Source organism: Myxocyprinus asiaticus, chromosome 14 (genome assembly GCF_019703515.2).
Source record: "Myxocyprinus asiaticus isolate MX2 ecotype Aquarium Trade chromosome 14, UBuf_Myxa_2, whole genome shotgun sequence".
NCBI classification, from domain to species: Eukaryota; Metazoa; Chordata; class Actinopteri; order Cypriniformes; family Catostomidae; genus Myxocyprinus; species Myxocyprinus asiaticus.
This window is the reverse complement of record NC_059357.1, coordinates 93,686-120,117: the sequence shown is the minus strand read 5'-3', so window position 1 is coordinate 120,117 and position 26,432 is coordinate 93,686. Positions and strand designations below refer to the sequence as shown.

At 40.0% G+C, this 26,432-nt stretch overlaps 1 protein-coding gene and 1 pseudogene across 1 annotated transcript; both read right to left on the bottom strand.

Moving 5' to 3' along the window:
- Positions 1-3,987: 3,987 nt before the first annotated feature.
- Positions 3,988-6,683, bottom strand: LOC127451462 (G-protein coupled receptor family C group 5 member B-like; annotated as a pseudogene).
- Positions 6,684-10,902: 4,219 nt separating this feature from the next.
- On the bottom strand, positions 10,903-13,970 carry LOC127451211 (retinal cone rhodopsin-sensitive cGMP 3',5'-cyclic phosphodiesterase subunit gamma-like). Its single transcript, XM_051715714.1, has 4 exons — positions 13,876-13,970; positions 11,788-11,945; positions 11,639-11,679; positions 10,903-11,501 (listed from the first exon to the last, which is right to left on the bottom strand). The coding sequence occupies exons 2-4, from the start codon at positions 11,931-11,933 to the stop codon at positions 11,425-11,427; spliced, it is 264 nt and encodes an 87-aa protein (XP_051571674.1). The 5' UTR covers positions 11,934-11,945; positions 13,876-13,970; the 3' UTR covers positions 10,903-11,424.
- Between the last annotated feature and the right edge of the window lie 12,462 nt (positions 13,971-26,432).

Here is a 26,432-nt window from a genome sequence, read left to right as displayed (position 1 = left end):
AAATTCTTGAATCGATTTTGCTTGACAATCCTCATAAGGCTGCGGTTCTCTCAGTTGGTTGTGCATCTTTTTCTTCCACACTTTTTCCTTCCACTCAACTTTCTGTTAACATGCTTGGATACAGCACTCTGTGAACAGCCAATTGGCAATGAATGTTTGTGGCTTACCCTCCTTGTGAAGGGTGTCAATGATTGTCTTCTGGACAACTGTCAGATCAGCAGTCTTCCCCGTGATTGTGTAATCTAGTGAATCAAACTGAGAGATCATTTTGAAGGCTCAGGAAACCTTTGCAGGTGTTTTGAGTTGATTAGCTGATTGGCATGTCACCATATTCTAATTTTTTGAGATAGTGAATTGGTGGGTTTTTGTTAAATGTGAGCCAAAATCATCACAATTAAAAGAACCAAAGACTTAAACTACTTCAGTCTGTGTGCATTGAATTTATTTAATACACGAGTTTCACAATTTGAGTTGAATTACTGAAATAAATGAACTTTTCCATGACATTCTAATTTATTGAGATGCACCTGTATATAAAATGTACAGTGGGTTGTATCGTACTGTATTGACATTCAGGCTGTCGGTTGATAGTTAGTTGCCAGTGTGTTGTTAAGAGAGAATATAATTTATGACAGTCCGGTGTAAGATATAAGAGTAATAAAGTGCAGTGCTGATGTATTTTGATCGTGGGAGATCAAGAGTTCAAAAGTCTGATTGCTTGGGGGAAGAAGCTGTCATGTAGTCGGCTGGTGCAGGTCCTGATGCTGCGATACCACCTGCCTGATGGTAGCAGTGAGAACAGCCCATGGCTCGGGTGGCTGGAGTCTCTGATGATCCTCTGAGCTTTTTTCACACACCGCCTGGTATATACACTATATTGCCAAAAGTATTCGCTCACCTATCCAAATAATTGAATTCAGGTGTTCCAATCACTTCCATGGCCACAGGTTTATAAAATAAGCACCTAGGCATGCAGACTGCTTCTACAAACATTTGTGAAAGAATGGGCCGCTCTCAGGAGCTCAGTGAATTCCAGCATGGTACTGTGATAGGATGCCACCTGTGCAGCAAGTCCAGTCGTGAAATTTCCTCGCTACTAAATATTCCACAGTCAACTGTCAGTGGAAGCGATTGGGAATGACAGCAACTCAGTCACGAAGTGGTAGGCCATGTAAAATGACAGAGTGGGGTCAGCGGATGCAGAGGCGCATAGTGTGCAGAGGTCGCCAACTTTCTGCAGAGTCAGTCGCTACAGACCTCCAAAGTTCATGTGGCCTTCAGATTAGCTAAAGAACAGTGCGTAGAGAGCTTCATGGAATGGGTTTCCATGGCCGAGCAGCTGCATCCAAGCCATACATCACCAAGTGCAATGCAAAGCGTCGGATGCAGTGGTGTACTCTAGAGCAGTGGAGACGCGTTCTCTGGAGTGACGAATCACGCTTCTCCATCTGGCAATCTGTGGATGAGTCTGGGTTTGGCAGTTGCCAGGAGAATGGTACTTGTCTGACTGCATTGTGCCAACTGTGAAGTTTGGTGGAGGGGGGATTATGGTGTGGGCTTGTTTTTCAGGAGCTGGGCTTGGCCCCTTAGTTCCAGTGAAAGGAACTCTGAATGCTTCAGCATACCAAGAGATTTTGGACAATTCCATGCTCCCAACTTTGTGGGAATGGTTTGGGGATGGCCCCTTCCTGTTCCAACATGACTGCGCACCAGTGCACAAAGCAAGGTCCATAAAGACATGGATGAGCGAGTTTGGTGTGGAAGAACTTGACTGGCCTGCACAGAGTCCTGACCTCAACCCGATAGAGCACCTTTGGGATGAATTAGAGCGAAGACTGCGAGCCAGACCTTCTCGTCCAACATCAGTGTCTGACCTCACAAATGCGCTTCTGGAAGAATGGTCAAAAATTCCCATAAACACACTCCTAAACCTTGTGGAAAGTCTTCCCAGAAGAGTTGAAGCTGTTATAGCTGCAAAGGGTGGGCCGACGTCATATTAAACTCTATGGATTAAGAATGGGATGTCACTTAAGTTCATATGCGTCTAAAGGCAGATGAGCGAATACTTTTGGCAATATAGTGTATGTCCTGGAGGGAGGGAAGCTCACCTCCGATGATGTGTCTGGCAGTTTGCACCACCCTTTGCAGGGCTTTGCAGTTGTGGGCAGTGCTATTGCCGTACCAGGAGGAGATGCAGCCAGTCAGGATGCTCTCTACAGTGCTGGTGTAGAACCATGTGAGGATGTGGCGGTTCATTCCAAACTTCCTCAGCTGTCTCAGGAAGAAGAGGTGCTGATGAGCCTTCTTCACAATGGCCTCAGTGTGGATGGACCATGTGAGTTCCTCAGTGATGTGGACACCGAGGAACTTGAAGCTGCTGACTCTCTCCACTAGTGCTCCATTGATGGTGATGGGACTGTGTTCTCTGTCTTTTCTTCTGAAGTCCACCACAAGCTCCTTTGTCTTATTGACGTTGAGGGAGAGGTTGTGCTCCTGACACCAGTGTGTCAGAGTGTGCACCTCCTCTCTGTAGGCTGTTTCATCATTGTCAGTGATCGGACCTACCACCGTCATATCATCAGCAAACTTAATGATGGCATTGGAGCTGTGTGTTGCCACACAGTCATGTGTGTACAGAGAATACAGGAGTGGGCTGAGAACACAGCCCTACGAGGCTCCAGTCTTGAGGGTCAGCGATGAGGAGATGTTGCTGCCCATTCTAACCACCTGGCGTCTGCTTGACAGGAAGTCCAGGATCCAGCTGCACAGTGAGCTGTTTAAGCCAAGAGCCCGGAGTTTCTCATCAAGCTTGGAGGCACTATGGTGTTGAATGCTGAGCTGTAGTCTACAAACAGCATTCTCACATAAGTGTTCTTTTTTTCCAGGTGGGAGAGAGCAGTGTGTATTGTAGATGCAATGGCATCATCAGTGAAGCGGTTGTTGCGGTAGGCAAACTGAAATGGGTCCAGTGATGGAGGCAGCACAGAGCAGATGTAATCTCTGATTAGTCTCTCAAAGCATTTGCTGATGATGGGGGTCAGAGCAACAGGACGCCAGTCATTTAAACAAGTGATTTTGGATTGCTTTGGAACAGGCATAATGGTGGACGTTTTAAAGCATGTGGGGACTACAGACAAAGAGAGGGAAAGGTTGAAAATATCCGTAAAATCACCAGCCAGTTGGTTCGCGCACACTCTGATGATGCGGTCCGGAATGCCATCTGGACCCACGGCTTTGCGGATATTCACCCATCGGAAGGATCGGGTTACATCCGCTACAGAGACGGAGAGTGAACTAACCTCTGTAGCTTCGGCCGCGAGAGCTCTCTCCGTGAGGGCGGTGTTATTTCTCTCGAAACGAGCATAAAAAGTATTTAGCTCATCCAGGAGAGAGGCAGCGGTGTTTATGGCGGAGTTTTTATTCCCTTTAAAGTCCGTGATGATGTTAATTCCCTGCCACATGCTTGCAGAGTTGGTGGTGTCCATCTTCTTCCTGTACTGATGTTTTGCTGTTCTGATAGTTTATCGGAGGGCATAACTGGCTTGTTTATGCTCCTCCATGTTCCCGGAATTAAAAGCGGAGGTCCGCGCATCAAATGCCACGCGAACATCACTATTAATCCAAGGTTTCTGGTTCGGGTAGATCCGTATTGTTTTGCTCGGAACAACGTCCTCTACGCACTTTCTGATGAAACACGTTACGCTATCAGCGTAAAGCTCGATGTCGTCATCAGAGGCAGACCGGAACACGTCTTTACCTGCAACACAAACATGTGACCTTTAACCTGTGACATACATGTGTTTTCTCTTAAATCCTACATAGTCAGCTGCCTACACAGATATGGACAGCATTTTATTAAATTTCCTTTATTGGAAATGTTTCCCTGTTGTGAGACATTAGCTATCCACTATGCATGCCAGGGCCAGTTGCCCTGGGTCAAACCTTTGGGCCAAGCAAGGCCAGGTGGGGAGTGAGGCGGGTTCAATGTCAGAGGCGGAGTTTCACCAAACTCGTACAGGATATGTATCCAGTAAACAACGGTACAGGTTCTGTAAAAAAATTAACAAAAAAATGCAGGAACAGTACAAATCCATTTAAATGCCCAATGAACAAAACGGTTTCCAAAGAAATTACTTTCCATGGTTTTGTGAGTGGAGAGACCACTCGGGACACCATGGCAGTTACAGTCGGTGAGTTGTTATCTCTAATTTATCTTGCTATCTAGCTAATGTTTATATTCCATATAAACTTGATAAACTCTAGATAACTAGATAACATGATACCTCAGCTTGAGCTTCCCTTTTGCATGTGAAATGCACAGGGTGTGTGACGTTGGCACCAGGGTGGCATATTGAGGGCGGGTTTTAGGGAAACGCTGCAGGGCTATTGGTTTGATGGTGGGAATGTAGATTAATTTTGGTGTTATGGCTTGAGGTCCAAGGCTATTGGCCCCAGCTAGCCAGTAAATAGCCCTGGCTCGCACTGGCCCGATAGTGGAAAAGTAGCTACTGTGTGATTGTTGTATTTAAGTTAAGTTTTCAGACCTGTAGCTTGTTTGATTTGTTCCGAAGTGTGGGCTTAAATTCTTACAATGTTGCATTTTCTCCTTGGCTCTGTGTGCTTTCACTTGGCAGCATTTCAAAATGGATCAAAACTGGGTCAATAAAGTCACATGTGAGCAAACTGTCCCTCATTGGTCAGAATGTTTGTGCACTATTCCGGTGTTTAGCTCATAGTGGTGATATACTGGTTAAAACTATATATCAGTAGAAATGTTTGGTACAACATTTCAAGTGTTGTTTATATCGCAGTCATGCAAAACACCGCCGGATGAAGATTAAACAAAGGCTCTGGAGGAGCTAGTTCATCTGATGCTGTCAATAATTATGCAAGAGGATAAACAGCAATTTACCTCACTACCATGACAATTCTTCTGGCATCCCCCCTGTTGCATTTTAATCATTCATAACTAACTTCATTTATTAGGCATTCAAGGGCGCTTTAATGTTTGAGTTGAGTCTGCAGCTCAAGCCCTTTGGGGCAGCAAGCAAATCTGTTGACCTTTATCATATTCAAGGATTTTATGAATATGCCAACTTGTGAATTAGGGGTTTCACTACAATCAGAGAGAAGCTAGCATTCTCAACACAAGTGAACTGTTCCAGAGTTAATTTGAGATCATACTGAAACTACCTCATCCAGGTGGTCTCGGACTGATTGATTTAGTGCGGATCCGAGTGTGATTGTCATGTTCATATATGCCTAAATGAACCTAACTAAAGGATAAAATGCTCCAGGTTCTGAAACAAATGCTCCAAATGAGCCAGGTGTAAAATCGTTCTTAAATTATGACTCTTAGTGTGCAGCAATTATTTGATGCCTATGATGTAAGCCAGCTTTCTGTCAGGAGGAAATGATGGCACAGACAATGTATTAGATTAAACTGTAGTGTATACAATTTTCTGTGTTAAAATACCCTTAATATTCAGATACAACTATTAGTAAGCCATTCACAGGCTTATCTTCTTACTAACCCTAATTTTTGCAATTCTGCTTGGTGGTGCAAAAATTTCACACTTCAGATTTAAATAAAAGGAAGGCCTTCCTTTCTTCCTTCCTTCATTTTTAATTTCCTTCCCTCTTCCCCTCCTTCTTTTGTCTATTTCCTTCTTCCTTTTTTTCAGTGTGTCTTTTTCTATGTTACCTGTCCTTCCATCTGTATTCATCTGGAAGCCGCTGTTGTCTCTTCCTGTTTTCGTGTCTGCTGTGACCACTGCTGGTGTTGTTCTGGGGCTCGTCCACCCTGTGAAGTTCAATGGCAGATCTTTTGTACGTGCTTCATGCTGGCACATGAAGTGGACCTGAGTGAAACCATGCCCCAGCAGCAGCACCCAGCCATTAGCAGTGAGTGCTATGCTAATCACAGGGTCGTCCCAGTTAGGTCTGCGGCCAATTGCTCGGTTCCCATTTGTTAGCAGAGTAATCCACACGGTCCAAATGCACATGCTCAGTAGCAGTGTCAGGACGAGCAATGTCACCTGCAGTTTGGTGTATCGATGCATCTGTTGACAAGTGTAGCTGTAGCTGAAGGTGACGCATGCATCGCAGAGGAAGCACAGGGCCGTCGCCAGCACAGCGGCTAACAGCACCATCACGTAAATCTGCAGCATGGCAAACTCACATGTTCTCTCGTCCCAGATCAATATGAACAGCAGCCACTCCACCATGATGATCACCATAACCAGCGTGAGCGCCACTGTCACACCTGCCTCTCTCTACTCACACACCAGCCCCACACCAATCAAGGCAAGTCCATGAGCGAGCAGAGCACTGAACGCCACGCTGAACAACACCTCGAACAGAAACACCCACACCGGGCACGTCTGCGGTGACAGTGAGATGACAAACAAGAAAGGAAGAGCAAAGATGCCTGCCGTGCCCAGCAAGAACAGCAGCAGTGCCACTGCCGCGCCAACCGGTTGCCCGCATCGATAGGAAGTGCACGCAAGCCACAGCAGCAGGATCGAAGCCAGTATGACGCAGCTCATGAAGCCCAACGCCACTGCCGTCTGCACCACGATGCCCCAAGTGTCACACAGCTGCCAGTACAGCCGATTCAGAGCCGATCCACAGCCCGCAGGCCGTGACCCATTTGACCTCTCTACCCTGACTAGAAACTCCATGGAGATTTGTTGAGCAGAATTGGACGTGTCTGTTTTGGTTGCAGATTTGATAGGCTGCTCCAGATGCAGTTTGCCTGACGTTTATCCTGATAATGATGTGATGAGGAAGAGCAATTATGAAGATTATTTTCTGTTTTCTCTTCTACAATATTTCAATAATCGTCAAAATGATCTACAGGAAACACAGAGTGGCTCAACATATAGTTGATTTTGTTTTACAAATCTTGTCAATCATCACAGAACTATTGTCACATAGAAACATGCAATATGAATGTGTTAGAGGATTGCTAACGAACTGAACCTGAGCCCGACAGGGTTTATATATATATATATATACATATAATATTTTATATAATATTGGCTACATTTATTTAATATATAACATAAATTGTTTTGCCACACACTCTCATTCACAGACCAGCCAGTGGCTGTTCACACTGAACATGTTTTTGTGTGTATCTTCACTGTTTTTCAATAGTTAAAAAAGTAAACACGTGCTGGACGGACACTTCTTAGACTGTCATGTTGTGTCTTGTTGTTTTTCAGCATACTGTGCAGAACCGCCATATTTTTTTAGACACCGTGTCAAGTTAAAAATAACTTAAATATTTATAAGCGCATCTTGAGTGTCACGGATCCACCGGACTCCCTCTCTCACATCACACTCTGCTCCCTCTCCCTCACTCCACACAGCGCTCACTCTCCCCTGAGTTGATCACACACACCTGCACTTCATCAATGTCCAATCAAGGACTCCATAAGAACCCCGCTCTCACTCACAATCATTGTCTGTTCTCATTGTCAGTGTTTCCCCAGAGACTATGGACTCCCTAGTTTGTCTTGACTTACCTGTAATTATATACTAACCTGTTATTGTTCCCCTCATCAGAGTTTAGTGTTAGTTCATCCTTCGTTTGTTCCCCAGCGTTTGGATTCTGATGTTTCCTTTATGTTTCCTGTAAAGATCAAAAGACTTTGAGTTTTCCCTTCATCTGCATATTGTTATATTTCCCTGTTTGGAGTTTACTGCTGTCATACCTGTGTCTGGATTGCCTCACCTGTTTGTTACTCCTCTTGTCCATTCCCTCTGTCAATAAACTCTGCGATTGAGTCCATCTCTCTGCCTCCATGAGTTTCTCCGTGACATTGAGAGACCTGCATTCAGTTTAATTTGTTGCGCTGCGTCAAGCTTGTTTTTAGTCATAAAGATTTTAAGTTCTGGAGAAGTTTAGGTTGCAAAGAGGACTTCATGTGACTGTTACACATTTATCACCCAGCAAAGTTTTAATGATTAATAAACTTTGAACCAATGTTTTTTCCCTTTTGCTCTGGTGTGGTGAGGTGCTGCCGTGTTGTTAATAATGTTGGCTGTGGTGCTTACGTAAATACACACTATTGCAACAAACTGACTTTGTAAAGGTCACTCACTGGGCAAAGGATGGTATCCGGTAGATTGGTGAAGATATCTGCACATTCATCTTTCCTGGCACTTATATTTGTAGCGTCTTAAACAATTTGGTTTTTAGTTTAGACTGAATTTTAGTCCATTATTCATTTAATCTGACTCCAATTGTAAAAGACCTTGAATTTAGGTTGAGATTTTAATTATTATTGATAATTATCTCAATTTTGATACTTTTGATTATTTTAGTTAATTCTATACTTTAAATTGCACTGGTTCAGACGTAATCCTGTTGCTTAGGATCTCGTGCTGGCTGGGTACACGGATCCCATGATCACAAGCTCATCAGTTTTGATCTTTAGCCAGAGGTAAATGACTAATACTATTCAAAATGATTACTACCTCAGCTTACCTATTTCTAAATAGTAGTTTAACTTAGTTCTATAGATCTGTATATACACTTAATGTAATATTATCTCTAGACAGAGGTAAACAACTAAAACTATTTGGAAAAGCCCGACCAACATACCATTACCAAAACAGTAGTTTTATTTAGTTCTATAGTTTCCTATTACACTAGAATAGAGTAATGCTAGCATTAAACAGATGGTATGACCTATACTATTTGGGTGGGTCAATCAACAGTATATTGTCCCAAATAGTACTTTAAGACTTTACAGTCTATTACACTTTAATAAAGCCAAATGGTTAGTTAGAAAGCTAAGATCCCACTTGATGTGCTTCATGCTCCATCAAATACTGCTTCTTAGTATGCACTAACTCTGACAGCAGAATTGTGGTAACATGGATTTTACGTAATCTACTTAAGCCAATAGAAGTCAGAATAGAATCAAGTTTAACAATTTATTAGTCAGGTAAATATGTATCATGCCAATTACATAATGAATAAATTCAGAAATAATCAATACACAACATCCAACCCTCAAAATTGAATCTTAAGAGTAAAAGATGCATACTTGATGTATACTACACAGGGTTCGAAACACACAACATTATGGGGTTCATCTGGCTACAGAATACTTCCGACTACATTGCGAGCTTCCCTTAAATATCCAGACAGAATAAACTTCATCTGCCAATGGTACACAATTGGAATATAGAACTGAACAGAATAATTAACAATGAAGACCCCTCTAAATACCAAATCTTTGTTTTGACTGAGTCTACTGCTGTGAGAATGAGACTATTGTACCAGTCACACTGAGAACTTTTAAATTATATCAAACATGCACAGTCAAATTTTTTGTATACATCGGATATGTTTTTTTATACATACAGATCTTCAGTGGGTTTGAGGTAATTCTGTGTTGAGAGAGAAAGAGAAGGGGGATAATGGAGCAGATGTGGAAGAACAACGAGGGGGGTTTTAGTGTCTCAGGTAGAGATGCTAATTGTGTGATGTTGATTTTCTCACATGTTCTTTGTTTTCTCATGAAGCGTGCTCACTGAGTCCAGACGATTTGGCACTAGGGTTACAACTTGGTTGGAGAAGAAATTATAAAGAGAGAGTGAGCGATTTCATGTTTGGGTCAGTTTGGGCTTGAAATTTGACTGTCCCGGTCGGGTCACATGGTCTCAAGTATGGGTGAAGTTCGGCCTTCAATTTAATGCTCATGGAGACCTCTAGAATGTTTATGAGAGAAAACAATGTACAGACATATAGGTAAAATGTTATCTACATTTACATTTATTCATTTGGCAGACACTTTTATCCAAAGTGACTTACAAAAGAGGAAACTATTCTGAAATTATTAACTTGCTGAAACATAACAGCACTTCTGCTTGTGTGGTAAGAATTATAACTTTTAACCAACTTTAATTTTCTTTATTGTTTATTTATATACTACAATTGCTTTGGCAATATTGTAAATATTAATAATCTTATAGCCAATATTATTTTTTGACTCACTTTGAGAGTTTTATTTTATTTCAAACGATAGTTTTATTTGATTTGTTAATACTGCATTGGTTTTCTCCATTTCCATTACTGTTACTTGACTTATTTTACTTTTACATGTAATTAAACACACTAAACAGAAAGTGAATATTGAGAGTGAGAGATTTATTCTTCTGATAGTTGTGCCGTTGTGACGCGTCTATCAGCGATGTTATCTCACACACTTTAACAAATGTCTTTCCTACTTTTACTCTTTTACACATTTTACATCATTTCTAATTTGAATCAGACTCCTTGCAGCAGAAACTGATAGTTTATTGTCTGATGTTTGACAGATCTCAATTAAAACTCTTAATGACTCATTCATTTAATGTGTATGATAAAATGTATCGTCTGATTGAAGGAAATTCATGAGCAGCAGATTATTAAATAGAGGTATTTGACATAAATTTATAATTTTGTGTCTAACACAATATACACACAGTTTAATATTTTGACCTGATTGTTTATGTTGTTATTAATTTAATTCCTTCAATTAAATTCTTAATTTTTTGTGTGTTATCTGTAAGATATATTGAGATGAAAGTTTCTCACCTGCAGGTCAACGAGTCGAACACCATCAGCTCACTGTAGTCTGTGTGTGTGTGTGTGTGTGTGTGTGTGTGACTGTGTGTGTGTATGTATGTGTGTGTGTGTGTGTGTGTGTGTGTGTGACTGTGTGTATGTATGTGTGTGTGTGTGTGTGTGTGTGTGTGTGTTTGTGTGTGTGTGTGTGTGTGACTGTGTGTATGTATGTGTGTGTGTGTGTGTGTGTGTGTGTGTAATGAGGTGTAGAGGCTGATGGAGATAATGGATTTGTTTCTACTCTTCCTGATTTTCCATTTACTGTATGTTAAACAGCCAGAGGCTAAAGAGCAATCTCTCTCTCTCTATCTCTCTCTCTCACACACACACACACACACACACACACACACACACATTCTGATACACAAATATCATCACGATTCTCAACATGAATCAATCATTTTTTAATAATGTTTTTGTTTTTAATTGAAGGTGTTTTGTATATGATGTTTATTAATATCTTGCATCCTAAAGTGTGATTTCATGAGTTCTGCTGCAGTTTTAATGTTTAATCATATTTACCGTTCTGTTGTGATATCTACTGGGATGTGAAGTTGGGGTGGGGTGGAAATAAGTTGTCGTCATAACGCAAAAGATACAAAATATAATATATTATATAATAATAATAATAATAATAATAATAAAAATAACAATCATATTAATAATAACAATGTCCATTTGTTTGAACCAATCATTTACCATTCAACATCATAACCACACAACAATATCAAGTACAAGAGGTGGGGTCATGGGATGAGAGGGCGGAGTCGAAGGCAGTGACGTCCAGGAGGCGGGGTTTAGATAATGCCGTATTTGGCCAGATCGCTGAGTTCCATATCGCCAAATGCCTCCCATGGACAAACCACAGTGATATCTGTGACGGGACAAACAAACATAATGTGTGTTAGTGTGTGTGTGCGCTGACACAGCTAACCCATTACAGTTAAACATTTGATTGTATTATTGTGTAATACATGGACTAGTTTAATAACTGAACTGAATTAAACTCACCTGTGCCGAGACCCTCCATACCAGGAATATCATCACCGAACCTAAACACAAGACATAAACACATTTAGTGACGGACACATTCACTAATGCAGTGTATGTGTGTGTGTGTGTATGTGTATGTGTGTATATGTGTGTTTGTGTGTGTGTACCCTTTCTGTCCAGGTTTGGGTGCTTTGCTCTTGAATGTACGTGTCTGTCTTTGTTTGAATTTGGGCGGTCCCTTCTTGGGCGTGGTGGGTCCTGCAGCACCGGCGGGTGTGGCCAGAGCACTTCCTGCGGGAGGAGCAGCGTTCATGTCTGCGTTTCCCTGAAACACACACACAGGAAGAGACGTGATGTTTATTATTTGCTCATCTGAGCAATTTATGGTAATCTCAGATTATCACATTAAACTGTCACTCACTGGAGTTAACTTCCTCACAATCCAGAGATTTACACAGCGCACTTTTATTCTGATGTTTGATTGTTTGTGTTGATATCACAGATTAGATCATTATAACACGTGTGTAATTGTGTAGTGATTTACTATAACTCTCTTCTCTCATAATAACATCATTTACACTCAAATCTATATTTCATGTCCATTTATTGATATATTTCAAAAGTGTGATAATATACAGTCAGCTGCTCATTTACATTTAGTTATTTAGCAGAATAAGGAACAGAACAAGTAATTTGTCACACAAAAGTCAACACACTGTCATTCTCACACAATAGTGACTTTACATGATGTGTGTGTGATCAGATTATTATGTCACAATAATCCATATCAAACTCTGTTGTTCACGTTTCCTTCAGCCGCTAATCTCATTAACATAATGGATTTATGAGATTTCCTGCCATCCGGAAGATTATATAACACATGCAGCACAGATTTCAGACAACAACCTGTCTCTCTCTCTCATCTTTCTGTCTCTATATGTCTCTCTCTCTCTCTCTCTCTCTCTCTCTTTGGTGATGGTGAATCTCTGACCGAACATCTTCATTATTTAATAAATTAAATGCTGATCTGATATTGTATATTGTATCATCTTATTTCACTGTGTAACAAATTTTTTATTTTTTTCCTGGGTTGTAAGTCCTTATTGCTTATGCCTCAAAAGTATAGAAAATGGCTATTATTCCCCACAAAATTTGCTTTTGTGACCAGGACAGTGATATTTTGAAATTTACCTATTTCCAATGAGAAAACGGGAGAATTTGTGTCTTTTTGTTCACATAAAGTCAGAAAAAACAACATATGAATCCAAATGAACATGTATTTATACTACAGTAATATTCAAAGCCGTGCTGGTCCATAACGGTAACAAGTTCCCGTCTCTTCCCCTGACTCACTTGGTGCACCTCAAAGAGGATTACAACAGCATCAAGACCTTGCTGGACGCCTTGAAGTATGATGAGTACGGCTGGGAGGTCATAGGAGACTTCAGAATGGTGGCATTCCTGATGGGTCTCCAAGGTGGTTTTACCAAGTTTCCCTGCTATCTTTGCCTTTGGGACACCAAGGCGCACTACCACAGGCGGGACTGGCCACAGCGGACCGAGTTCTCTGTGGGGAGGAACAACGTCAAGTGGGAGCCACTGGTGGACCCCCAGAAGGTGCTGATGCCACCACTGCACATCAAATTGGGCCTTATGAAACAATTTGTCAGAGCTCTAGATAAGGAGTCGGCAGCCTTCAAGTACCTTCAAGACTTCTTCCCTAAGCTGTCTGAGCCAAAGGTCAAAGCCGGTGTCTTCGTCAGACCACAGATAAAGAAGGATTTTGGATTCATATGTTGTTTTTTTCTGACTTTATGTGAACGAAAAGACACAAATTCGCCCATTTTCTCATTGGAAATAGCTTATCATTTCAAAATATCTCTGTCCTGGTCACAAAAGCAAAGTTTGTGGGGAGTAATAGCCATTTTCTATACTTTTGAGGCATAAGCAATTAGGAAATAACACACTACCCAGGAACAAAAATTGTGTTACATAGTGTTTTCAGACCAGATCATAAAGACAGATTTTAGAATTTAAATGTTCCTGTTTTTAAGCACCAGACCACACAACAGAAATAGTGTAGAATATAACCCAGAATAAACAAAACCACAATAAACTAATCATAGACTGAAGTAGACTTCAACAGACAGTGTGTCTTGATATTAATTGTTCAACTGAAACAATAAACAGAGATTAATAAAATAAAATAAAACACACAATGTGATTGTAGATGAGTAAAAGAGTGAAATGTTTACCTGTGTGTCTGTTGCGTGAGTGGTGTTTCTTTCTCTCTCTCTCTCTCTCTCTCTCTCTCTCTCTCTCTCTCTCTCTCTCTGTCTGTCAGTAGAATGAGTCTGTCTCTCTCTCTCTCTACAGCTCTTTTATAGTCTCACTGAAGGTCTCTCCACCAATCAGCTGTCAGCATCCTGATAGGGAAACAAATATTGATTTAAGACTCTGTACAGTTCATTTAGTGTGTGTGTGTGTGTGTGTGTGTGTGTGTGTGTGTGTGTGTGTGTGTGTGTGGTCTTAACACTTTAATCTCAAGGATCTCGTTTCCTGAGAAGATGCATAATCTCTTTGTACACACACAAAAACACACACACACACGAAGACACACAAACAATAATGATTTAGCAAAAAGCATATTTGGTAAATAAATAAATTATAATATATAAAATATAAATCATACAGTCAGTGACAGAAGTAATTTCAAATAAAACTGCACAATAAATTCTATGAGACTTTCCAAACCATCTATTTTTCCACATTTCTGTTACTGTCTTCTATTTTAAATATTGTCTTCATGATCTTTGAATGATCAGGTGGAGTTAATACTGAGACAGTGTTGGGACAACAATCTGATCAGACATGTCCTTTAATGTCGCAACCCTCCATGTGTCTCGACATGAACACACTTACAGTTCCCATTGTCCCATTGTGATTCGTTACAATCATAATCTCTAAAATTTCTAATACAAAATGTACGGAAAAAAATGAAAAAAGCACATCTCGGTCTTCGGTTGAAAATGTTGATGTCTTTAATGTAGTGTAGAAGTGACAAAATTTAGATTGACATGCACACATGAGAAGATCCAAGAGAGGAGGTACAGTTCAAATTGTTTAATTACAAGAGAAGGAATAAACCAGGGTAACAGATTACTGGAGTTTGACCTGACACAGACTGCAGCAGGAGTGCAGAAAATGTGATTAATGACTTCAACCGCTGTCTCCCTCGCTGAAGGCAATTCGGGGAGGGGGATGAAATGAGCCGCCATTGAGAACAGGTCCACTATGGTCATATTGAGCGTGTAGTCATGTGATGGGGAGACCGGTAACAAAATCCATGACTATGTGAGACCAGGGTCTCGAAGGGACTGACAGCGGTTAAAGGAGCCATGCTGGGGGCTGACTGGAGGTCTTACTTGAGGCACAAATGGGACAAGCGGCAACGAACTGTTCAACGTCCTGCGCTTATGAGCTAACGTGCACCTGGGTGCGAGCCATGCCAGGGTGACAGGCAAGATTGGAGAAGTGAACCCATTTTAGGATGTGTGTTTGGACCAATCGCAGAACAAACAATTCGGGCACATCAGGGGGATAGTTATGTCACACAATGCTGAACAGACTTTGGACTCCACCTCCCAGGATACCATGCCCACCACCCGAGAAAGTGGTAGGATGATGTCTGGTGGGACCATGGAGGTCTCGTCTTCAAACCGTCGAGATAAGGCATCGGGCTTGAAATTCTTAGAACCCGGACGGTATGAGAGAGCGAAGTAAAAATGAGCAAAGAAAGTGCCCAGTAAGCCTGTCTAGAATATAGCCGTTTGGCCCTGCAGATATATTCAGGGTTCTTATGATCGGTCCAAACCACGAGAGGTACCCTGAACCCTCTAACCAATAACACCACTCCCCTGAATCCAGCCTGACAGCCAGCAGCTATCTGTTACCCCCGTCAAAATTCTGTTCCGTAGGAGTTAGGCGATGGGATAAAAAGGTGCAAGGATGCATGTTTTCATCCGAGGGGGAGTGTTGAGACAAAACCACCCTGACCTCTGATGCATCCACTTCCACTATGAACTGATAAGAAGGGTCAGGAGTAACTAGAAATAGGGCAGTGGTAAACCTTTTCTTAAAATTTAGAAACGTGGCTTGAGCCCACGGGGACCAACAAAAGTCAGTGCGTGAGGATGTGAGATACGTCAGAGGTGCAGCAACTTGGTTATAGTTGCAGATAAAGCAGTGGTACAAATTGGGAAACCCCAGAAACCTCTGAAAAGACTTATGGGAGTCTGGGTTGGCCAGTCCGAGACAGCACTAACCTTAGCAGGGTCCATGCGAATCACCTCGGTCGAAAGGATGAACTCCAGGAACGGAACCAATTGTGCATGAAACAAACACTTCTCCGCCTTGACGTACAGCCAGTTCTCTAACAGCCGCTGGAGCACCCTCCTGATGTGCTGGAAATGGTCTTGGATATTCTGGGAGAAGATCAGAATGTCGTCAAGATAGACAAAGGCGTTGACCAGCTCGAAGGACATGACCAAGTACTCAAAGTGCCCCTATGGGTCTTCCAATCATCCCCTTCCCTTATCCGGCAAGGTGGTAAACGTTGCGTAGGTCCAGCTTCATAAAGATAGTCATTACCTGCAAGAGTTCGAAAGCTGAAGACCTCAGTGACGAAGGGTAACAATTCTTTACCGTGATGTCATTCAGCCCCTGATAATCTATACAAGGGCGCAGCGAACCATCTTTCTTCTCCACAAAGAAGAACCCCACCCATGCCGGAAAGGAGGAAGGGCAGATGAGCCTGGCCACAGAGAATTGTTGATATACTAATCCATGGCCTCCTTCTCAGGGGCAGAGAGCGAGAAGAGCCAATCCCCAGGCAGAGAAGTGCCAGGTAGTAAGTCAATGGCACAGTCATACAGGCGATGAGGAGGGAGGGTCTGACTGAACATGGCTCTGAGGTCATGGTAAGCCACAGGAACTCCAGACAAATTCACTGGCTTATCCTGTAACACAAAACAAGAACTGACAGGGGAAACAGCAGAAGTTAGACAGTGAGATGAACAAAAAGGACTCCAGTGTTGGTAGATGAGTCTATGTGGGGATTATGCATTACCAGCCATGGTTGCCCCAGCACTATCAGAGAAGATGGAGAACCAGGTCTGTTCCGAGTGATTTCCAGAGGTGAAAGGTCATGGGCTGGGTAGAGTGGTGATGATGGCTAGCGGGGTGCCACTCAGGGTGCACATGGTGTTGGGCTGCTCCAATTGGATGGTTGGAATGTGCCATGTGGAGGCAAGTTCGCTATCCATGAAGTTTCCTTCAGCTCCAGAGTCCACCAAGATGGAAACTGTGTGGGAGATGGAACCACACTGCAGTCTGGCTGGGAGAAGAGTCCTAAGTCCAGGGATTTTATCCAACAGGGTGATGCTTGCCAGTAACCCCTTGTCTACCAACAAACTGACTTTTACTGGGCAAGTGGCAAGAACTTGACCAGAGCATCCAAATTACAAGCCCAGGCCCTGTGCAAGGTGGCACTGTTTCTCCTCATGTGGCAAACAGGTCCTCCCGATCTGCATGGCTTCCTTGTCTGGCACAGGTTCCAGTGGCCCAGCAAAGGGTGGAAAAGGTGAGCAGGGATGTACCACCAGAGCTATTCTCAGATTTTTGTTCTCAAAGACCCTCACAGTTAGGCGACCAAAGGCTCTGGAGGCTTTGTTAATGTGGCAGTTTATTTCATGAGAAAAGGAGCAATCTGAGGAGAGTGTGGAGCCAAGATAGGTGAATCTGTCCACCACTTTCAGTGGAACACCATTGACATGGAAACTCGGAAATATGGCTGGCTGTACTGAGAACTGTGCAATAACTTCTGTTTTCTTAATATTGACTTGTAGACAAAAGGACAGGTAGATGCTGGAGATTGTATTGAGGGCATGCTGCATGGATTGAGGGGTATTGGCTATAACTGCACAGTCATCTGCATCTGCATCTGCAACTCATGTATCTGATGTGTTAGAGATTTATTGCAGGCCTGAAACCGTCAAATATTAAAGAGGTTTCCATCCAAGCAGTATTGATATAAACACCATCTGCACTTGATTTTTTACGAAAACCAAGAAAATAGTTTTAGGTCCTGTTGGCCAGCGGCACCTTCCTTCATTGCAAATCTAAAAAAGGATGCTCTTGCCAACTCCCTCACCCCTTGGTCATCACAGTTCAGCATTTTAAGTAGATGAGACAGCCTGGTGGCTATGTAGGTCCATTCAATATTGGGAACCCCAAGACCTCTCAACTGGTGACTCTTTTTTTATGTCTTTTGTGGAATGCGAATTCAGGCCAAGCCATTTTCTCACAACATTAACAGTTCTATTATTAATTTCTATCAGAATTTTACTTGGGATATGAATGATCAAAAACAGGTGCAAAACTTTAGAGAGTGTTACCTGTCTGATGGCTTCCACTTTCATTTTCACAGGTAAAGGTGACATTTCTATTTTGTCAAGTCTTGAGATATATTATCTTTGGATCGTAACTATCTGTTCTTTCCATTCTCCTGCTACGCTGAAGTTATGCCTAAGATAGCTATAAGTTTCATGGTGAGAATAAACTGGAATTGGTTGACCTCTGATGTTAATCGTGGGAGTTTTATCTGATTTAGCATGGTACCATCGATTCCCTCCACTGTGCCGCTCATAAAACACTGCACACTTGGAGCTCTTAACCTCCAGCCTAGACCAGATCAGAAATGAATCTGTGCAAGACAACATGTTCTTTATGACCTCCTCATTTCTTGATGCTAGTAAGACATCATCTGCATAGCCCTGTACTGGGTTGGTGGAGATACTACCAGGAGGAGCACATTGATTCAGCCACTTCAACCACTGATTAATAGCAACGATAAAGTTAATAGCACTCCAGGGGCAACCTGTATTAATCCCAATCTGGAGAGGAACTGGCATTGTCAGTTGATGTCCACATATAACTTGAATAAAAGAGTCTCTATATACATCTTAAACCAAGTCAATATATAGCTCAAGTCAATATATATAAATAATATATATTTCCTCCAGAGACTTAATTATTATATCATATTCCAATGTGCCAAAGGCGTCGCTGAAATCTAGGAACACTGCATAAAATCTGGTAGATTCATGCTTGAAGTCATCAGTTCCTGTTTTTAGGCAACAATTCATCATCCATCCCTTGCCTACACACACACTCACACACACACAAACACACACACACGAAACACACACATACACACACACACACACACACACACACTCACACTCACACACACACACAAACGTGCACACAGACACACACACACACACTCACACAAACACACACACATGAAACAGATACAGCACACAAACACACACACACACACACAGACACACACCACGAAATACACACGAAACACAAACACACACACACACACACTCACACACACAAACACACACACACTGAAAATTGGGGCGCAGCTGCATGTTTAGCGGGTGTATGTAAGAATTCTGGCATTTCACTGTTTTAGCGCCCTTTTGTGTAAATTAAATCTTACTGTACTTCTTTATATTGTCATCTCTCTTATCAGTTCTGCAGAAATACACAGCATGTAAGAATGTTTTGTTGTGTTAGACATTTATTTTCACTAATTATGAGTAAAAGTGTATTACAGTATTGATGTTACACTACAGTAATTAATATAAAACACTTTTGTAAGTGGTATAGTCGTTAAAAGATAGATGACTGATAGATCAGAGGAATAGTTGTGCTACTGAATGAAGATGGTAGAAAGTGTAACTCTTCACATGATGTTTACCGATCGTTTCATGATGTTGTTCTCCACTGAAACACATTTTTCCTCCAGATCAAAATAAATGTGTATGTTGTTTAGGGCTGGTTATCCATATTCTAACCCATAATGATTTACAAGCTCTTGATTATATTTGATTCAGTTCTGGTTCATTTCATTTCCTTTATAAAGTGTATTTGTTAACATATGTCTTAACACTGTTTGATGATTCTGATGCTGCTGGACTATTTTCTGGTTCTGGTCTTAGATGTTCCATTAAAGAATTGTTCTAAACTGATGGTGCAGTATGTCTCGTGCTGTAGATACAGAAGCACTCAGTGTTACATTGTGAATACATCGCTGGAAAAAATGCATGTTCAAGAACCATTAACGAAACGGTATTATAATGCTATCATTACCAGAGAATTTGTATGTGTAGTTGTGGATAATTAAAACGTATTTGCACATCCACTGGAATGTTCTTCCCAATGACATTAACGCTCCTGAACTTCATCTTCTAGATTAACCCTAACCGAGACTATCGACTAGCTAATAAGAACCGTTCTATACAAACACCTTGAGGAATAAACTGGAACATGTTACATTATTTTACGAGCTGACACACACTGACTGAAAGTGCACCTGTGACACTGTGAAATTCACCTGCCAAATAGAAAATTTACCAGCATTTGGAGACCAGAACTGAAAGGTCAGATCACAGCTCTCTGATCACATACGCACAGAAACCACCTGTCAATCAAACAATAAAGAAATATAAAGTGATGTTTTGTGAAGTTTCTCTCTCTGATCTCTTTTCCTTTCATTAACGAGATTGTTGTCTTGTGATTGACAGAGTAAAAGACAGATCTTGTGATATCAGGAACGCTGAAATGAAGATTGCATTTGAATTGGAAACAGTGTTGTTATCGAGAATGTGATTAATGTGAAACTTCATCTGAGGATGTTTATTAATTCACATTCATTATATTCTCTGTTTCTCTCACATCTAGAAGTTTCTCTGCAGAACTCAAACACAGATGGACGTGGAGACATGAGAGCGCTTTAATCTGGTTTACAGATTGAGATGTTGGATTGACCTGCAGAAGATCACGCCGCATGACTCCAGAGGGGGGTTGTGGGTAATTGGATGTGACTAAACAGGGCCTGATGTCACAGTAAAACATGACACACACGTCACGTAACATTCTTAACGTGTAAACAACACAACAGTCTGACCCGTTTCCCTTCACAAGAAGAACTTGATATCACAGTTCACATTAATCATTTTATTTCTCATGTTTAATAAATCTGAAGAATCTCTCTTTCTATAATCAATATTTTATTTGATGTGATTACTGCTGACTGCTGATCCAATCAGAAAACAGATTAGAGCAGATTACAGTTTAAACTGATGAGATGATGTCATGACTTGAATTTATACTCTTAAATCAGTTTTTTCTTCTGCAGTGAATTCAGAACATCTCAATCACGAAATCAGTCCAGTGCACTGAAACATTTGCTCCCTAAAAAATCACACAGTGTGCCATAAAAACCAGGGATTATCGTTGCTCACTATGTTCCTTTACCGGAAACGTCCTCATGTATTCCGAAGTCTCTCAAGTCGTTAAAAGACGAGCACAAGTGTAAAACTATAGAGTCTTATTTTCTCTTTAAAAGACATGTTGTTTGTAATGTCTTTCATTCATAATTACCATGAAAGAGAAACAATCTTTTAAATATTTGAGTTATTAAAAGAAGGTTTAAAATACACTCTTTTATATTCTTATTTCTTTATTATTGTAAATGATCTTTTAAAATAACACTATACATTATCTACCAAGAAAATGCACGATAGTGTCATTTCTACATCACTGTAAAAATGCTACAGAAATAAAACGTTAATTGATTAACGAATATTAACGTAAAATATACAGTACATTTTTTACATATATTTAAAAAGGCAATACAGTAGTTTTTACAATCAAATGTTGTAAAAATTACATTTTTAGATGTAATAAGTATGATTTTCCTGTATAAGTAACGGATAAAATGTATATTTTTTAACAAGAGAGTACATGTACTTTTTTACAGAAAATAGTGTTAAAATTACAGTAAAAAAACTATTATCGGGTGTTCCCAGAATCCCCTGCATGACCCATCATATTTCATTATATTTAATGGGAATAGTTCTGTTTCTTCTTATTTTTAATATCAGTTATGTACATTGGGGTGTTCTGTGTTATATTTGATGTAGTTTAGTTAATATTTATTGCATTCATTTCACATGTGTTACCCTGACGGTGTTTAGTGTTTGTGTGAGTGATAATGTCTCTATGTGTTTATTGATTATTGTTTCCGGAAGAGCCACTATTGATGAATTTTATGATATCATGTGCCCTTCTGTAATTTTTACAGTGATTAGCAATACTTTATAAAGTAAAAAGTAGATTTTTACAGTTTCAGAAAGTTAATATCGTGGTCATGTAAATTACAACAGTTTTAAACTGTACATAAAGTTGTTTATATTTTTACTGTATTTTTACATAATTATTCTGGCAACCACAGCTGCCAGTTTGTTTGTTTTACAGTGCAGCGATGGTGCTGATTAATATCAGCTTTGTTTTAATACGCAAGCTCGTAAACGTGTCACAGGTGATTGAGTCATAAGTGTCCCAATGTTCAGTGGATGAACACCCTTACCAGTGCCCGAATTCATGTTCACGATATACTGATTCACGACATGACTGAAACGCACCCAAAATCATCAAAACTCACAAGTGTTTTCTTTAAAGTTGTGCTGTGTAATATCTGTGGCATAAGACAGAACCCGTTTGAACTTCTGAATCAATGGTGTGAGTTTGTGTTCTCTTCATCTGTTTGACGAACAATGGTAGACGAAGTGTTCAGAAAACATTTTTTTGTTTTTGTCAGTTGTGTTCGGTGACTCTAATTGTGCAGAAAAGACACACTTCAGCTTCAATTATTCATTATTTATTAATCATGAAAAAGAATGTTGATTTATGAACACTGTGAAAAAATAAAAAGAGTTTCTACATTCAAACTAGGGATGCAAACTTTGGCAAATTCTTAAACCACCAGTATTATCTAGTTATAAACCATTAGCTGACCAGCCAAAAATCAAGCAAGTGTCCAAACAGACTTTACAAAATCTGTCAAAAGTCTATACTGACTGAAACAAAAACAACAGATGTGCATAATTAAATTAAGAATAGATTATTTGCTTGTTCGATTAACCCACGAGGTGATACATTTTGCCAGTTTTAACAACTGGTCTTACACCCATAATTTAAATTGTCCCGTTGGCGATCCTGATCAGTATATGTACATGGGCATCGGTCAGTGTAATACATACCTGGATGGCAGAAAATATCTGTTCTGAAGTGACGTCCCACCACACATCACACTGTCTCCGTTACAACATCAATAAACTGAGTAAACGTGGCTCTTAGATGTCAAAGATTGCAAATGTATGTTTTTTATATGCTACTGAACTGTACTAAACTTACTTAATAATTGACATCAGAACATGTCGTCAAATGGCGAGAGGAAAACAAGCCCTTCTGTATAAATAACACAATAACATTAGCTGTCAGGCTAGCAGAGGCCTACAGCTGTGCATTGGGTGTACACCGTAACTACAATACAAAACTCCGCATTTGAACTCACTGTAGCGGATAAATCCACAAATATTCAAGCATACTTACAGGTTGTGATCCTGAAGCACCAGATTGTCCCAACAAAGTGGGAACTGCACCATCATTCAGGAGTAACCGTCTTAAAAATCCAGCTTCGGTTGTGGTTGTTCTGCTGAGGAATAGTGGTAAAAATAAATTTTAATCACTGATTCTTCAATTCGTCTGCCTTTAGAAGTCCAGACAAAGAGGTTTTGCTTTCGCAGTGAAGAAAACAGCGTCTTCTCGACATAGCGACAACTCATCCTGGCCTCGGCGATAACTACGTTTGTTTGAGGGCGGGCCAAATGTGTTACATAGTGACGTAGATACTTCACGGAAGAAATGGCTGGACTACAAACAGCCCATTTCTTGAAGTTCAGTTAAAATATGTTTCCTGGGGACAGGTGAGACACATCAGCGATTACACCTTCTGTAATAATCCATCATTCACATGATCATTTGATCAGTCCTAAGATCAGTCACTAACCCTTTACTTTGAGTGACACATAATAAAAATTCTGTGAGGAAATGGTGACAGAATTTACAATATTTTGGGTTATCTATTCTTTTACAGGTGTGTTTGTGAAGCGTGACATAGCGTCCACTCTTATGAGACAGAAGAGCTGGAGCAACTTCTGCAGATCTGTCTGTGACTCAGCTAGAGAGGTACACACATTCAATATACATTACACACTATACAATATACACTATACACTACACGTATACACTATACACATACACACTATACACTATACAATATACACTACACATACACACTATACACTACACACTATACAATATACACTACACCTATACACTATACATTACACACTATACAATATACACTATACACTACACATACACACTATACACATACACACTATACACTATACAATATACACTACACATACACACTATACACGCTATACAATAAACACTACACATACACACTATACAATATACACTACACCTATACACTATACATTACACACTATACAATATACACTATACACTACACATATACACTATACACATACACACTACACGCTATACAATATACACTACACATACACACTATACACTACACACTATACAATATACACTACACCTATACACTATATATTACACACTATACAATATACACTATACACTACACATATACACTATACGCATACACACTATACACTATACAATATACACTACACATACACACTATACACTACACGCTATACAATATACACTACACATACACACTATACACTACACGCTATACAATATACACTACACATATACACTATACACATACACACTATACACTATACAATATACACTACACACACACTATACACTACACACTATACAATATACACTACACATATACACTATACACATACACACTATACACTATACAATATACACTATACACTACACATATACACTATACACATACACATTATACACTATACAATATACACTACACATACACACTTTACACTACACGCTATACAATATACACTACACATATACACTATACATTACACACTATACAATATACACTATACCCTACACATATACACCATACACATACACACTATACACTATACAATATACACTACACATACACACTATACACTACACACTATACAATATACACTACACCTACACACTATACACACATTAACTATACATTTCACACTATACAATATACACTACACATATACACTATACACATACACACTATACAATATACACTACACATATACACTATACACATACACACTATACAATATACACTACACTACACACATACACTATACACTACACACTATACACATACACACTATACACTACGCATATACACTATACACGTACACACTATACACTACACACTCTACAATATACACTACAAATTCACACTACACTACACACTATACAATATACACTACACATACACTATACATTACACACTATACAATATACACTATACACTACACATATGCACTATATACATACACACTATACACTACACACTATACAACTTCTACTTCTACTTCACTTTTATTGTCACACAACCATATACACAAGTGCAATGGTGTGTGAAATTCTTGGGTGCAGTTCCGATCAACATAGCAGTCATGACAGTGATGAGACATATACCAATTTACAATAAACAGATTTACACATCACAATTTACATATCTAATATACACATAATAACACACAACACAATATACAAATAATAATATACAATATACAGTATACAATACACACAATATAGAATACACATACAATATAGAATACACATTATACAATAAAAATATAGTATATATAAAATGTACAGTAGGTTGTATTGTACTGTACTGTCATTCAGCTGTCGGTTGATAGTCAGTTGCCAGTGTGTTGTTAAGAGAGAATATAATTCAAATTCAAAATCAAATCACTTTATTGTCACACAGCCATATACACAAGTGCAATGGTGTGTGAAATTCTTGGGTGCAGTTCCGATCAACATAGCAGTCGTGACAGTGATGAGACATATACCAATTTACAATAACATCAAATTAACACAACACAATTTAAACATCTTTTATACACATAATTACACTCAACAATATACAAATAACATACACTGTACAGTATACAATACACACAATATAGATACACATTAAACAATAAAAATTAAAAATTAAAATATGTATTAAAAAAAAGTATATATATATATATATATATATATATATATATATATATATATATATATATATATATATATAGAATGTACAGTATTGTACTGTATTGACATTCAGCTGTCAGTTGATAGTCAGTTGTCAGTGTGTTGTTAAGAGAGAATATAATTTATGACAGTCCGGTGTGAGATATAAGAGTAAGAGTAATAAAGTGCAGTGCTGATGTATTTTGATCATGAGAGATCAAGAGTTCAGAAGTCTGATTGCTTGGGGGAAGAAGCTATCATGGAGTCGGCTGGTGCGGGTCCTGATGCTGCGATACCGCCTACCTGATGGTAGCAGTGAGAACAGCCCATGGCTCGGGTGGCTGGAGTCTCTGATGATCCTCCAAGCTTTTTTTACACACCGCCTTGTATATATTTCCTGGAGGGAGGGAAGCTCACCTCCGATGATGTGTTTGGCAGTTCGCACCACCCTTTGCAGTGCTTTGCGGTTGTGGGCAGTGCTATTGCCGTACCAGTCAGGATGCTCTCTACAGTGCAGGTGTAGAACCGTGTGAGGATGTGGCGGTTCATTCCAAACTTCCTCAGCCATCTCAGGAAGAAGAGGCGCTGATGAGCCTTCTTC

Excerpts from the sequence above, each read along its gene's own strand:
- LOC127451211 (XM_051715714.1), bottom strand. The coding sequence starts at position 11,933 with ATGAACGCTGCTCCTCCCGCAGGAAGTGCTCTGGCCACACCCGCCGGT. Across the intron at positions 11,680-11,787 it reads CCCAAACCTGGACAGAAAGG|GTTCGGTGATGATATTCCTG; the intron begins GTACACACACAC and ends TCTTGTGTTTAG. Across the intron at positions 11,502-11,638 it reads TATGGAGGGTCTCGGCACAG|ATATCACTGTGGTTTGTCCA; the intron begins GTGAGTTTAATT and ends GTCCCGTCACAG.